Source organism: Vigna radiata, chromosome 3 (genome assembly GCF_000741045.1).
Source record: "Vigna radiata var. radiata cultivar VC1973A chromosome 3, Vradiata_ver6, whole genome shotgun sequence".
Classification (NCBI taxonomy): domain Eukaryota; kingdom Viridiplantae; phylum Streptophyta; class Magnoliopsida; order Fabales; family Fabaceae; genus Vigna; species Vigna radiata.
In genome coordinates this window covers 11579255-11593438 of record NC_028353.1, presented here as the reverse complement: position 1 = coordinate 11593438, position 14184 = coordinate 11579255, and the positions used below count along the sequence as shown (strand labels likewise).

Below are 14184 nucleotides of genomic sequence, written 5' to 3'. Positions count from 1 at the left end.
ATTTAACACAAGGGATTAATTCCAATATATAATTTTCACTATATTTAACAAGGAGAAGCAGGGGATATAAGGCAGGCTAAGACTGAGGAGTGTTTGTAGATAGAAGAATACCTTGATCAAGAATGTTAGTGCATGGACTAGTCCATTTTATCTGCAGGAGGTTTGGCACAACCTTGTGCTATGAAATTGCAAGGAAAGGAGATGGGAAGACCAATGTTGCTTTTGATTGATAGTAGTCACAATTTCATTTCTTCATAATTGGTGCCATTACGTGGTTTACAAGTGGAATCAAACCAATCTTATAGTGTAATATTAGAAGATGGAAAGCGAAAACAAACAAATGGTTATTGAAGGGACATAAAAGTGTAGTTGGATAAGTACACTGTTAAGGTGACATTTTTTATTGAGTTAGGACAAGTGGATTTGATCTTGGGGTAGAATGGTTGGCTACATTGGGAGATGTAAGGTGAATTCAAGAACTTAATCAATGAATATGAGCACATTAGCACACTAGGCCAGTCTGTTAGCATTAAGGGGGATCCTACTTTGGCAAAAAGCTTGGTGACCACAAGTGTTGATGAAATAAGTGGAAATTAGAAGTTGTCTCAATCACGTGGGGGGTGAAAAATAGAAAACAATTATCAAGAGATTAAAAGAACAACTGATTTGAGAAACAACAAAGAGAATTGGGAAAAGTCTCAAAAGATTGTGAAGGAGTCTTTAGTGAACCCAAAGAACTACCACCTCACATGGATGTGGATCATAAAATTCCAATAAATTTGGAGTGGATCTAGTTAGTGTGAGACCCTATAGTACCCTCACCTATTTAGAAACTGAAATAGAAAAACAGGTAGGGGGAAATGGTTAACTTAGGGATCATCAATCGCAACAATAGTCCTTATGTCCCCTCATTTTTGTTAAGAAAAGATGTGAAAGTTTGTTCGTCAATTATCATGCTTTAAATAAATTAACTATCTGTGACAGATTCCCTATTCCAATCATAGAAGAACTTTTTGATGAGTTACATGGGGCACATTATTTTGAAAGTGGATTTGAGGACTAGATATCATCAAATTTGCATGAATGAACCAAATAATCCGAGGACTGTGTTCCGAACACATAATGGGCATTATGAATCCCATAGTTATGCCGTTTTGATTGACTAGTGCCCCAACTACTTCCCAATGTGCCATGAACACCATTTTGCGGCCATATCCTACGAAGTTTGTGTTAGCTTTTTTTTATGATATACTGATTTACATAAAAACATGAGAAGGGCATCTTGCACAGTTGAAACAGGTTCTGAGAAATTACAACAACACAATTTTATGCTAATTGGAAAAAGTGAGAATTCGGACAACTAGAATTCAAAAATTAGGTAATGTTATATTTAGTAAAGGGGTAGACATGGATTTCCAAAAGATCTCATGAATCCTTCAATGGCCTATTCCCAAAACTATAAAGGCCCTAAGGGGACTTTTGGGACTCATATTACTATAGAAGGTTCATTCACAACTATGGAAAAATAACCAGACCTTTGACTCAATTGCAGAAAAAAGGGAATTTTCTGTGGTCTGAAGAAAGCAATATGGCAATGCAACAACAAAAATCACTACAGCTCCAGTTCTAACAATACTAGATTTCCACCAGCCTGTTTGAGAAAGTATATGCATTCTTATTTGTGGGGTGTTGAGAAAAGAAGGATTATAGTTTGTCGTGACAGAGAATAGCCTATGTGAAAGGAAACAATTCCTTTTTAATTCTTGTGCTTCTGTTTTGGGTCGGTAATTACAGACATGGGTCTGTTCTTACGTCATCTCTATCTTGTTTTGCCATCTCTTAAGAAGGCACATAACATAGTGATGTATGACTTTGTAAGTACGGTCTGATACTTTTAGTCATCGTAACCTTTTCTGTGACCACTGTATTTTTGTGTTCACAATTACTAAGATTGTTCTATATTTTATTGTTTTAGTTCTAGAAGATATTATGCTGAGGTTTTACAAACTGATAAAATTTCAAATGATCTATGGGTCTTCGTTTTTCTTGAGCAAACTCATAATACACGAAGTGCTTTAACTAATTTTCAATCTTCTTTTCTATTACAGCCACAAAATGTTCCAGGAATAGGCGAGCTGGCTCTTGGTTCCCTCATGCTTGGGGCATCAAATACACTGCTGAATGCTGACCATTATGATGTCTATTTCAAAGGAATGCCTCTATTGAATGGAAAGGTTGGCATAGCATTTATTATGTGGTAATTGGGTATCTGGCTTACCTGAAATTATACAGTTAAGTTTCTCTAATCAGGTTTTACGGAGGCATGGGGATGTATTTGAGCGTACAGCTAGAGGATACTATCATGCACATGGTCGTGCGGACGACACAATGAACCTTGGGGGAATCAAGGTAAACATCCTGCCTAGATAATAATTAGTAAGTTATTTAGATTGTTAATGAATATGAACATATGATATGTCAAATAAAAATTAACCTCTTTTAGGAGCAAAGCAACCATTCTCTATTTCTTTATGTAGTTCGTGGGAACGAGTTCATGTTCTGTCACTAATATTGATGTATACAAGTATGCAATGGTTCGTCTTGAGTTCATGTGTACCAAACTTCGTTTGGTACAATTGTTATCTGACGTGTCATTCTCATTTTAAATTTTGTAGGCTTCTCTTAATACGATATAAGCAAAGGCTGGCAGGTTTTGAATATTTTAGATTCAAAATTCAATTGCAGAGGATTTCCCTAGAGTGTAATAATCTTCTACAGGTTGTAGAATTTGTAAGAAGAGAGAATCAATTGGCATATGAATCTAAAATATTATAAGAAAATAACCTTAGCAGAAGGCATCAAAATGGAATGTGATAGGTTAGCACCGAGCGCACAACACACACAAACTCAAATGGTAAACTGTATTGATATTCAAGGTATAAAGGAAATGTTCGAAAGCATCTAAAAGCAATTCTTCCTACGCAAAGGATGTAGTATTTCTGTCAAACAACAAACAACAAAAGTGTCCCCTCTGAGACACTCTTCCCCTTTATATAGCTAACTCCTAAAACAAACACACCTACCAAAACCGCCTAACTAACTTCCCCCCTTCCTAACCATTATGTCTTGTTTTTAATTCCCTTCCTCCTTACATAACCCTTAAGGTCCTATCAGAATGTTAGTCTTTACTAGGGATGTGGCATGAGTTGGATACTGTGCAGCCTAATCAGTGTACAGAGAAAATATATTATATCTCGGTCGGTGATATCAAGTAGTTGAGGCTTGTTTCGTTAAAGCGTTTTGAAGTAAAATTTGCTATATTGGTTTTGTACTTCTAATCATTCATTCTTAATTCTATTGATGTTTTCTTTCTTAATAAACAGGTTTATCTGTCTGTGAGAAAGCCTAATCTTTTTCTGTATATAGTTTGAAAACTTTTAGAATTCTACTTTTAGTGTGATCTGACATTTCATGTTGAGTGGACAGGTGAGTTCGGTTGAGATTGAACGCATATGCAATGAAGTAGATAACAGTGTTCTGGAAACAGCTGCGATAGGAGTTCCACCTTCTGGTGGTGGACCTGAGTTGTTGACGATAGTTGTTGTATTCAAGGATGCAAATTTTGCAAAGCAAGATTTACACCAATTGAGGATATCTTTTAATTCAGCTCTCCAAAAGAAACTAAATCCACTGTTTCGGGTATTGATCATTTTCCTATATTTTTTATTGATTAAAATTTATTAAAAATTAAATATGATGGGGGACCCATAAAATTGTTTTCAATAAAATTCAATCAATAAAATAGTATGTTAAAAAGTTGTGTGCATATTATTTCTGTGACAATTGTTTTACATATGTGAAGGGGGTTAATGTGTTAAGAGTAGGCAAACTCGGGGGAAAACTCGGTATAGCACCTATCCATACATCACCATATCTTTTTTATATTTATTGTTATAAGAGCCCATATAAATGAATGTATCAGCTAAGAGATAATTAAGCTCTTTTAAAAATCTTTTCATTTTCCATTCTTAAATTGGTGTCAGAGTGGGTTTATCCTGCTCCATTTGTCGTTGTATTGTGTGTCCACTGGTAACCTACTATTGCTGTTGTTACATATTAAAATATTGTAATTAAACCGCTAATTATGCAATTAAACCGTATAAGAAAATATTATTTGCAACATAAATCAAAGAGTTCTGACACTCACTTAGAGTTTGTATGGATAAAAAGTTCCTTCAATAGCTGAAATTGTCAACAAGCGACAATATCCTCTGGTAACCAAATAGCTATTCATACAGATTCCAATTCTATATTTCATGAGAGAATCATAAATATAACAATTGATTGTGATTTTATTTCGAAGTTGTTGTCCTGAAAATTTTGCAAGAAATTTGTCAACTCAAATGAATAACTTGCAGATATTTTGACTAAGTCTGCATGTGAGTGTTACATATTCTGAATGTTCCATATCTGGAGAGGGAGTGTCAAAATTGTTTAGCTAATATGAAAGGGTTTAACCTTTTTAAAATAGGTTAACTCATCTTTTGCATTACCTAGCACCATGTGTAGGTTATTTATCTTCTTTGTATGTGTAGATTATCTTATCTTCTTTGTATGTTACCGAACTCAAATGAATGGATTAGCTAAGAGCAAATTAAGCTCAGACATTTTTTTCTTTCATATTTTCATTCTTGAGTCTCTTTTATTTGGGCAAAACTTAGATCACATGTGGTATTGTTGGTGTTGTTTTTCAATTAGAATTATAATTTTACTTCAATAATATACATAATATATTACCCAGATGAATGTCTAAATGTAATTGGAAATCGACGTCAATGTCATCTATGATGCTGTGTATGTTTTTTCTCCTCTTTTTTTTTTTTTATTATTGAGCAAGTTCCTTCGTTAAATACATGCTCATTTGTGTAGGTTTCTCAAGTTGTACCATTGCCATCTCTTCCAAGGACGGCATCCAACAAGGTCATGAGAAGGGTTTTGCGACAGCAGCTGACAGAAACTAACCAAAGTTCTAAAATATAATGCTGTCATGTTATTCAAATATTCAAGATTAGGTATCCCACTGTCATTTTGGTACAAAATTAAAACTATTTTTCTTTTGGTACTGGAAAAGAATGCTATAATGTCAATTAGAAAATAATGCACAAATGATATATAAAATATTTCAAATAATATTATGTTGTGCAGAAGGCTTAGTTTCACAGTAGTATTATTTGTATTGGAACATGTTTCATCACATCACAGTTTTGTTCTTTAAATATTTAAACTGTCTTGAAGTTTCGACAAACAATGTAAAACTTTAATATCATCTTACACATTTGAAGCATCAGGTTGAAAGTAGTATTACCTGCAATGAGATTAAAGTAAAGCCTTGAAAATAATGCCTAGAGGAAGCGGCTTATACCTTTCAATAAAATAAAAATATATAATGAGTAATAAAATATATGAAAACTTATACCTTTCAATAAAATAAAAAAATATATTGAGTAATAAAATATATGAAAACGATAGTTAATATTTTTAGTAATTAAGAGAAGTGTGCATGGCATTTGTAAACCAAGTTTAGTGGTAAAGACTATAGGTGACGCAAAATAAATTTCTAACTTAGAAATTTGATTTTCAACTTATAACTCTACAACTTTTTATTTTTTTTATGAAGACTGTTATAATTCAAACTTGTCTTAAATATAGTATTCATTGACATTTTGTGTGTGCGTTTTGATTAATTTGAATGTTTTTTTTATAAATTTTAGTAGGAAGGTTTTGTAAGTATGTTTTCGGATATTTCTTTAACATGTCACCTGAGAAAAAAGTTCTTCTAATCTTATAAATTTGTTTAAAATATTCTTTTTTTAATATCATTTTAAAAAATTTCAAATTAATTAGGATTCTCATTAATTAATAAACCAAGATTTCATACTTTTCATAAATGTAAAATAGATACACTAGATAAAAAAACTATAGATAGAAGAAAAATGCTTTTTATTTTATTTTATTTTTCGTCTCCAATGAACTTAATTTTATCTCATGAAGTTATTGAAACTTCTTGTAAAAAGAATGAATAAACTTTTCATGTATATAACTTTTAAGTATGTGTCATGATTTTATGAGCATTCCCATGCGTCCTCCATAGTCTATGAAAATGTTTTTCTTACCATAACATAACATATAGTCCGGACTAATAATGTATTATTATACATTGTGAGGATAGAATAACAAATAAAGAAATAATTTTAAACTTTAAACTCTAAATTCCATTACCTTACACCTTAACCACGTCCTTAAGAGAGAAGAAAGAAAAAAAATGTTTTAACGAAACTGTTGGGTCAATAGAAGAAGAATGAAGTAACAGGGAATTGAAGAAAAAAAAGATAGTGGACACTTTCTAATTGGAAAAAGATATATTATTCAATATATCCTAAATACATTTATAATGATAAAATTGAAAGCATTCACGGTTTTCAATGAACGTGGATAAAGACGAGACTTGCTCCTAAAGTGTAGCAACCACTTATTTACTCAGTTCTATCTAATAAATTAAAATAAATTGGAATAAATTAAGTCAGTTACAAAAAACATAATTTTAACACTCCTCCTTACTTTTTGAACTGCAAATTCCAAATTCAAATTTATTGATTGGAAGTGGCTTTGTAAACATTTCAGCCAATTGATCTTCAGATTTACAGTAAACTAAGTTTACTTCTCCATTTTGCTGCATCTCCCTCAAAAAAAAAAAGCTTGATGTTGAAATATTTAGTTTTTCCATGACACACTGGATTATTTGCAATTGCAATTGCTGCCTGATTGTCAATATAAACTTTAGTTTTATTCTTCTGCTGAATATGTAAATCACATAAAATCTTCTTCAGCTATAAAACTTGATTTACAACTACTGTTGCTGCTATGAATTCAGCCTTTGCAGTGGATTGTGCTACAATCTCTTGCTTCTTTGTACATCATGAGAAAAAACCTAAGCCTAGGCTAAAACAATATCCTGAAGTACTTTTCATGTCATCATTGGATCCAGCCCAATCACTATCAGAAAATCCATACAACATGAATTCTTTACACTTCTCAAATTTAATACCATAATCAACAGTGCCTTTTATATACCTCAGTATTCTTTTTTGCTGCTCTTAAATGCATTTCACTAGCACAATGCATAAACCGAGATAAGAGACTTACAACAAATAAAATTTCTGGCCTTGTTGCAGTTAGATACATTAGACATCCAATCAAGCTCCTAAAGTATCTTTCATCAAATTTATCAGTTCCATCTTCCTTTGTGAACTTTTCCCTTTGATTCATCGGTATGCTAATTGCTTTGCACTCCTCCATTTGAAATTTCTTCAATATTTCCTTTGCATATTTTCTTTGGAAAATAAAGACTTCATCCTCACTTTGTTTGATCTCAAGTCCAAGAAAATAGGACATGAGACCAAGATTCGTGATTTCAAAGGCTTGCATCATGTCTTGCTTGAACTCCTCAACTAACTTTGTGTCATCTCCTGTCACCAAAAGATCATCAACATCGAGGAAAACTATGAGAAGGTTATTTCCCTTATGTTTCATATAAAGAGTGGACTTAGATAAGCTTTTTTTGAAGCCTATGTTCAATAGGTGATCATTTATCCTACTGTACCAGGCCCTTGGTGCTTGTTTCAGGCTGTATAGGGCCTTTTTAAGTAGATAAACTTTATCTTCTTCACCATGCTTCACAAATCCCTCCGGCTACTCCACATATATTTCTTCTTGTAGAATTCCATTTAAGAAAGCTGATTTGACATCTAATTGGAATATTTTCCAGCCCTTTTGCGCAGCTACAGTTAGCACCAATCTGATTGTATCTAATCTAGATACAGGAGCAAAAGTGTCAGAATAATCAACACCAAAAATTTGCGCATACCCTTTAACGACGAGTCTAGCCTTGTATTTGTTGATTGTGCAATCTGCATTAAGCTTTGTTCTAAAAACCCATTTGACCCCAATGACTTTTCTGTTTTTAGGCCTGTCAACTAGTTCCTACATTTTGTTTTTTTGTATCATAGACATCTCCTCCTCTATTGCATTTTTCCATTTTGGGAGTTTTAGTGCTTCCTGACAACTAGTAGGTTCACAAATGGCTACATTACATCTTTGATAGATATCAGTCAATAGCCTTGTGCCCCTAATTGGAAGCTCATCTTCCAATTCATTCTGCAACAACTCTGTGGTTTGCTCTCTAGGATGATTATCTTGTATATTGTGAAAGGATTCAGTTGTGCTTTGTGAATTCTTCCATTCCCATGGCTGACCTTCATTGAAATGCACATCTCTAGTGATGGTCATCTTTCCGGTTTGAGGATGATAAACTTTGTAGGCTTTTGAAACTGTACTGTATCCCACAAAGATGCCCAAAATTGCCTTCTTGTCAAGTTTATCACGCTTAACCTGAGGAACATGTGCAAAGCAAACACAACCAAATACTTTAAGAAAGGTTAGAGAAGGCTTATATTCATACCAAGCCTTAAATGGAGTTTTGTCTTTCAAGGCTTTAGTTGGAAGCCGGTTTTGCAAGTAAACTGCTGTATTAGTTGCTTCTGCCCAAAATGTTTTAGGTAGCTCCTTCTCATGTAACATGCATCTAGCCATCTCCATTATCGATCTGTTTCTCCTTTCACTAACCCCATTTTGTTGAGGAGCGTAAGGAGTTGTTAATTGATGCTCAATCCCCGCTTCTTCACAGAATTGATTCAATTTAGTTGATGTATATTCCTTCCCATTGTTTGACCTTAGAAATTGAATCTTGTAGCCACTTTGCGTTTCTACCATTTTCTTGAATTTCATAAATACTCCAGCCACTTCATGCTTGAATTTCAAGAAAAATATCCAGCACATTCTTGTAAAATCATCTATGAGCAGAACAAAGTAAAGACTACCTTGTAGTGATGGTGTTCTTTGGGGTCTTTCTACATCAGTGTGAATTAGTTGCAACTTTTGAGAGGCTCTCCAAGCTGATTCGGGAAATGTCTTCCTGTTTTTTTACCAAATTGACAAGCATTACAATTTGGCAAATTATCAGAAAATATTGGTACACCTGTTGACATGTCATTCTTCTTTATTTTTAACATTCTTTCAAGGTGACAATGACCAAGTCTCTTATGCCAGAGTTCTATAGGACTGAACTGAGTGTAATAGGCCGCCCGCTCCTCCTCTGTTGGATCAAATAAGAAGCTTTTACCTCTCATTTGAATTCTTAGAATTTCTCGGCCAACAATGTCATAAATAATGCAATGTTGATGTTCAAAGGACACTTTAAATCCCCTTTCCATCAATTGACCTACACTTAGCAAATTTTGATCAATGTTAGGTACATAAAGAACATTTGAGATTGTTATTGTACCTGTGCTCGTTGAAATTACTATGGTTCCTTTTCCTTTTGCACAAATGTAACTGCCATTTCCTATTCTGACCTTCGAGACTTTAGTAGGCTTCAAGTCCTTGAATAGAGTTTTGTCATATGTCATATGGTTGGTACACCCACTGTGAACCAGCCAGCATTCTGAGGTTGCCCCTTGCTGAAAAACATGTTGTAGTAAAAATGTGATCTTCTTCGTCTTGCTCAACAACTTGGGCATTGGCTTCATGCTGTTGAAGTTTGCTTCTACAAATGACAACTTCATGGCCAAGCTGATTGCATTTACTGCACTTTGCGTCTGGTCTTTTCCAACATCTAAATGGTGGATGTCCCATTTTTCTGCAATGCTTACAAGGTGGATAATTTTTCTTTTCATCCTTGTCTTTGTTTGTGATGTTTTCGCTGCTTGTTGGCTGAAATTTCTTGAAGCTTTTCTTCTTACTTGTTCCAGCAACTTGATGCTTTACTGGTAAAGCATCTTCAACCACATGTTCTTGCCTCATAAGCCTCCGTTGCTCTTGGGCCTGCAAAGCATGTAACACTTCCGCCAAAGTAATATGGGACAGATTCTTTGTGTTCTCCAATGAGGCAATAGACGCTTCGTACCTTTCTGGCACTGTCACAAGGATTTTCTCGACAATTCTGGAGTCCGCAAAGTCGCTGCCCAACAACTTTATTTTGTTGGCAATGCCCAATAACGTGTTTGAGTACTCCTTGATTGTCTCTGACTCTTTCATCCTTTGCATATCAAATTCCCTCCTTAGGTTCAACACTTGCATGCTTTTTATTCTGTCATCTCCTTCATATTCTTCCTTCAAAAAATCTCAAATTTTTTTTGGTGATTTAAGAGTCATAATTCTGGTGAAGATCAATTTTGTAACACCAAAAAACAAGGATGACTTTGCCTTTGCCTTCTTTGGTTTTTGTTCCTTATGATTTTTGATTTGAGCCAAGGTAGGATTCTCTGACAACGGTTGAACAGTGTAATCCTCTTCCACAACTTCCCATAAATCCAATCCCTCTAGATAGGACTGCATTTTTACAGTCCACATATCATAGTCTTCCCCATTGAATATGGGAAGTGCTATTGGAAAGGAAGTTGACTCTCCTTCCATTCTACGGGTCCCTTTAGAAAAAAGTGATCTTGATACCAATTTGTTGAGTTAATAGAAGAAAAATAAAGCAACAGGAAACTGAAGAAAGAAGACAGTGGAGACTTTCTAAATTCTGGAAAAAGATATATTAGTCAATATATCCTAGATACATTTATAATGATAAAATTGAAAGCATCCACGTAGTAGTTTTCAGTGAACGTGGATAAAGACGAGACTTGCTCCTAAAGTGTAGCAACCAGCAACCACTTATTTACTCAGTCCTATCTAATAAATTAAAATAAATTGAAACAAATTAAGTCAGTTAAAAAAAACATAATTTTAATAGAAACTATAACAAGAGATGTTAAGTGCTTGAATGTCTTGAAAGAAGGCACCATGTTGTTGAGTGTCCCAATAAAAGATCAATGTTTTTAAAAGCCTAAAAGTTTATTAGCTACGTTGAGGCTCATTCTTCATCCAACATGGTTTCTTTTATGAGGAGGAGGTTTTTTCTCATGATGAAGGAGACTTATTATTGGCAAGAAGGCTTTAAAAAGCCAATCTTCACCGTTAGAATAAGCACAAAGTGTTTATATGCTCCGTGATCAAAGATGATGGTGGTATAATACTTAACCAACAACTAAGTATACTTATCTCCCTAGAAAAAAAATCAAAGATGAGATTTTAAGTGGTATAACTTTTATGGAAACAACATATCTTACTTGATAGTACATGCCAATATTATCCTAAATCTATTCATGACATCTTTACCAATAAATTAAGTTTCACTTATTAAGAAGAAAAATATTTTTTGTTTTCTCTCACACTTCAACAAAGAAGGAAGAGAGAATAAAATGAAAAGATAAACAAATTTTGAAGAAGAAAAAGAGAAGGAAAATAAAAAGAAAGGGAGGAAGAAGATTTAATTATACTAGCATCTAGTAAAGTAGATGAAAAATGGTTTTCTAAGAGAAATTACACAATCTTAATTTTTTTTTTATCTAAAGAAATTATTCTTAATTATCTTTCGAAATTTTATGGTTACATAGCAAGCAATGACAATAACAAAGCGAAAAAAATATATATAATAGAAACAACAAACTTTGTTTCCTTATTTCTTCATATTATAAATTTTGTACAAACAATAAAGAACATTGTTATTTCACCTCTGTTTTTAGAAGAATTTTTCGGTATTCTTTATGTTTATTTAATTATCGGTTAGTGAGATGATTCTTGACTAAATTAGGTTTAGTCCGCTTAGTTTAACTTTTAACTTGCTTAATTTATTTTAAACTGTTAGATGAAAAAATCATAAAAATTAAAATTCTTTGCAGTTGAATTAATTATTTGTCGTTCATGAGCTGAGTGACCATTAATGAAAAGAATTTTGTAAACTATGTTTTCTTCACAATTTTTTTTATCAAAAGTAAAAAAAAAATTATTAAATGAAAATAGCACTGCTTCAATATTTTTATATGTTTAAAATTATACAAAAACTACAAACAAATGAATACATACATACTCCAGAAATAAAATATATTGTAATTACATTACATTACTAAAGAAATAGAAATTATTAAAAACGTAATTTATAAAAAAAAAAGAAAAAAAAGACGATGCTCCTATGGCATGCATGGAGAGAAGTAAAAGGGTTCAAGCGTGAATTGAGGTGAGTTTTGTCATTCTCATGTTTCTCTGGGCGGTGTATTTGGAGTACTCCAATCGGTTGTTTCTGATGGCGTAACAGGCGAAGACGTAGATGATGGTCAGAATCACTACAACGCAGGCATTCAGTATGCTTACATCTCTCCACTGCTTCCTTACTCCGGCCAGCACTCCCCCTTTGCATGAATCGCAATCAAAACACATTTTCTCTTCCCTGTTGCTCCAAACCCTACAATCAGAATCCTCCACCGCTGCACCCGCTTTCGGCGCCTCCCACAACGTTCCGTTCAGTTTCAATCCACATTGCTCCGGCGGTTTGCAGCACCCAAACTGTTTGTACAAAGGTCAGTACGTCATTCAGGAAATATAAACTCATTGTTTCATTTCTATTTGCTTTCAATATTTGATCTCGTGAAAAATCATTGATATCATGTTTAAAATGGATGAATAATAACTCAGTAATAACAATCGAGAATCGAAGAACTATCTATAATGTAAGTGCTCTTGAAAATAATGTTACTTTTGCAAGTGCTTAAAGGGAAACCTGCGTGGTAGTTGAGTGTTTGAAGACGAGGGAGACATTGTTAGCGCCCACGGCGAGGCCGTGACAGATACGCGCTTGCAAGAAGCACCTCTTCGTGTCCTCCCAGATGCGGTCGTCAGAGACGTAGTGGCGCAGCCAGGGCGAGAAGTCCCGTACGGTGAAGCCCACGCGCGAGGCGCGGTGCGGAGCGTTGCCTTTGGTGACGACGACGAGCGCGACGACAGTGAAGGAGGCGAAGGCGAGGATGACGAAGAAGGTGACGATGAGGTAGAGGTAGAGTGCGGCGTTGACGCGGCACAACGCGCCGACGAGGCCGAGAGCGGAGACGATGGAAACGAAGAGGCCGCTGAATAAGAGCGGGTATTGGAGCACCTTCTGACAGTCGCCGTGGACGCGGATGTAAGCGGACACACCGAGGGCGGCAAGGCCGAGGAGCAGAGGGAGCGTGTGGAGGATTCCGACGAAGGTGTTGTTTATGCGGAACATTTTCCGACGATGTGTGTGGAAAAGTACGTGAGTAGAGAAAGAAGCGTAACTGTTTTATTAGGAGAAAGGAAGAGGGAGTTAAGGGTGGTAACGGTGTTATCGTTTGGGAGGGAATTGGCAATAGTGTTTTATCCAAGTTTTTAAATTTTGAGTTACGGTTACTTTTTTATCACTAAATAATTATCAATTAATTATAAACTAATAAATTTCTTTTAAATGGTTTCACTAGTAAATTAAAAATCGCACTACCTTTAAAATATTTTAATTATTTTATTGATGTGTTTGAATTTATTTTTAAAAATATTTAAAATAGATCAATAAAAATTATTATATGTATTGTAAAAAAATTATAAAAAAAATTGTTAATATATATATATATATATATATATATATATATATATATATATATATATATATAATGACTACTATACTTAGTTTATATTTAGTTATATGTTAAATTTTGGAGTAAACCGAATTTTAAGTCTTACTTTTTGTTTTAGTTAAATTTTAGGATGATCTTTCAAATTTTATAAATAGAACATTCATGTTTATATATATCTTTCATTGTGTATAAGCTATTTTGATAGGAAAATGACAATTCATTGTTTTTAAAGAATTTGAAATTTAATAGTAAATTATTTGGTGTTTACTATGAATTTGGGTTAAATTTTTCTTAAACCACTAATTTTACAATTCTTTATTAAAAACAGAATTATAATCCCATTTTCATTCAATCTTGTGATGAACTCATCATTTGTTAATATCTTCAAAACATAAAAAAAAAAAAAAAACTTTTTCAAAAGGAGTGAGGAAAACTTATAACATATATTAATAACACGCAACAACAAATGGAGGATAATCAACCGATCTAAGACCAATTACAATTAAAGTTTGATAAAGACTAGAGATTATGCACAGTCAACACAAGATCAAGTTGCAAGCACATTAAACTAAGTTGCAAGCTATAATCAACTTGTTAG

General features: G+C 33.7%; 2 protein-coding genes across 4 annotated transcripts in view; one reads left to right on the top strand and one right to left on the bottom strand.

Annotated features, from left to right (window-relative positions):
• Nucleotides 1-5269, top strand: part of LOC106757646 (probable acyl-activating enzyme 17, peroxisomal) — a 14882-nt gene extending 9613 nt beyond the window's left edge. The window contains exons 11-14 of one of the 3 annotated variants that reach the window (XM_022779450.1): nucleotides 2109-2234; nucleotides 2311-2409; nucleotides 3487-3699; nucleotides 4930-5269. In XM_022779450.1, the coding sequence (XP_022635171.1) occupies nucleotides 2109-2234; nucleotides 2311-2409; nucleotides 3487-3699; nucleotides 4930-5040 (549 nt within the window). In that variant the 3' untranslated portion in view covers nucleotides 5041-5269. The remainder of the gene's footprint in view (nucleotides 1-2108; nucleotides 2235-2310; nucleotides 2410-3486; nucleotides 3700-4929) is intronic. The other 2 variants (XM_022779451.1, XM_014640371.2) reach the window with 2 other exon arrangements.
• A 6872-nt stretch (nucleotides 5270-12141) lies between these two features.
• LOC106757035 (tetraspanin-11) lies at nucleotides 12142-13426 on the bottom strand. The gene is made up of 2 exons (XM_014639616.2): nucleotides 12719-13426; nucleotides 12142-12504 (listed from the first exon to the last, which is right to left on the bottom strand). Exons 1-2 carry the CDS (start codon nucleotides 13202-13204, stop codon nucleotides 12163-12165), a joined length of 828 nt encoding a protein of 275 aa, XP_014495102.1. The 5' UTR covers nucleotides 13205-13426; the 3' UTR covers nucleotides 12142-12162.
• Nucleotides 13427-14184: the final 758 nt, after the last annotated feature.

Coding starts and splice junctions, on each gene's coding strand:
- LOC106757035 (XM_014639616.2), bottom strand. CDS start 13,204: ATGTTCCGCATAAACAACACCTTCGTCGGAATCCTCCACACGCTCCCT. Junction 12,505..12,718: donor AACACTCAACTACCACGCAG/GTTTCCCTTTAA, acceptor TTGTACAAACAG/TTTGGGTGCTGCAAACCGCC.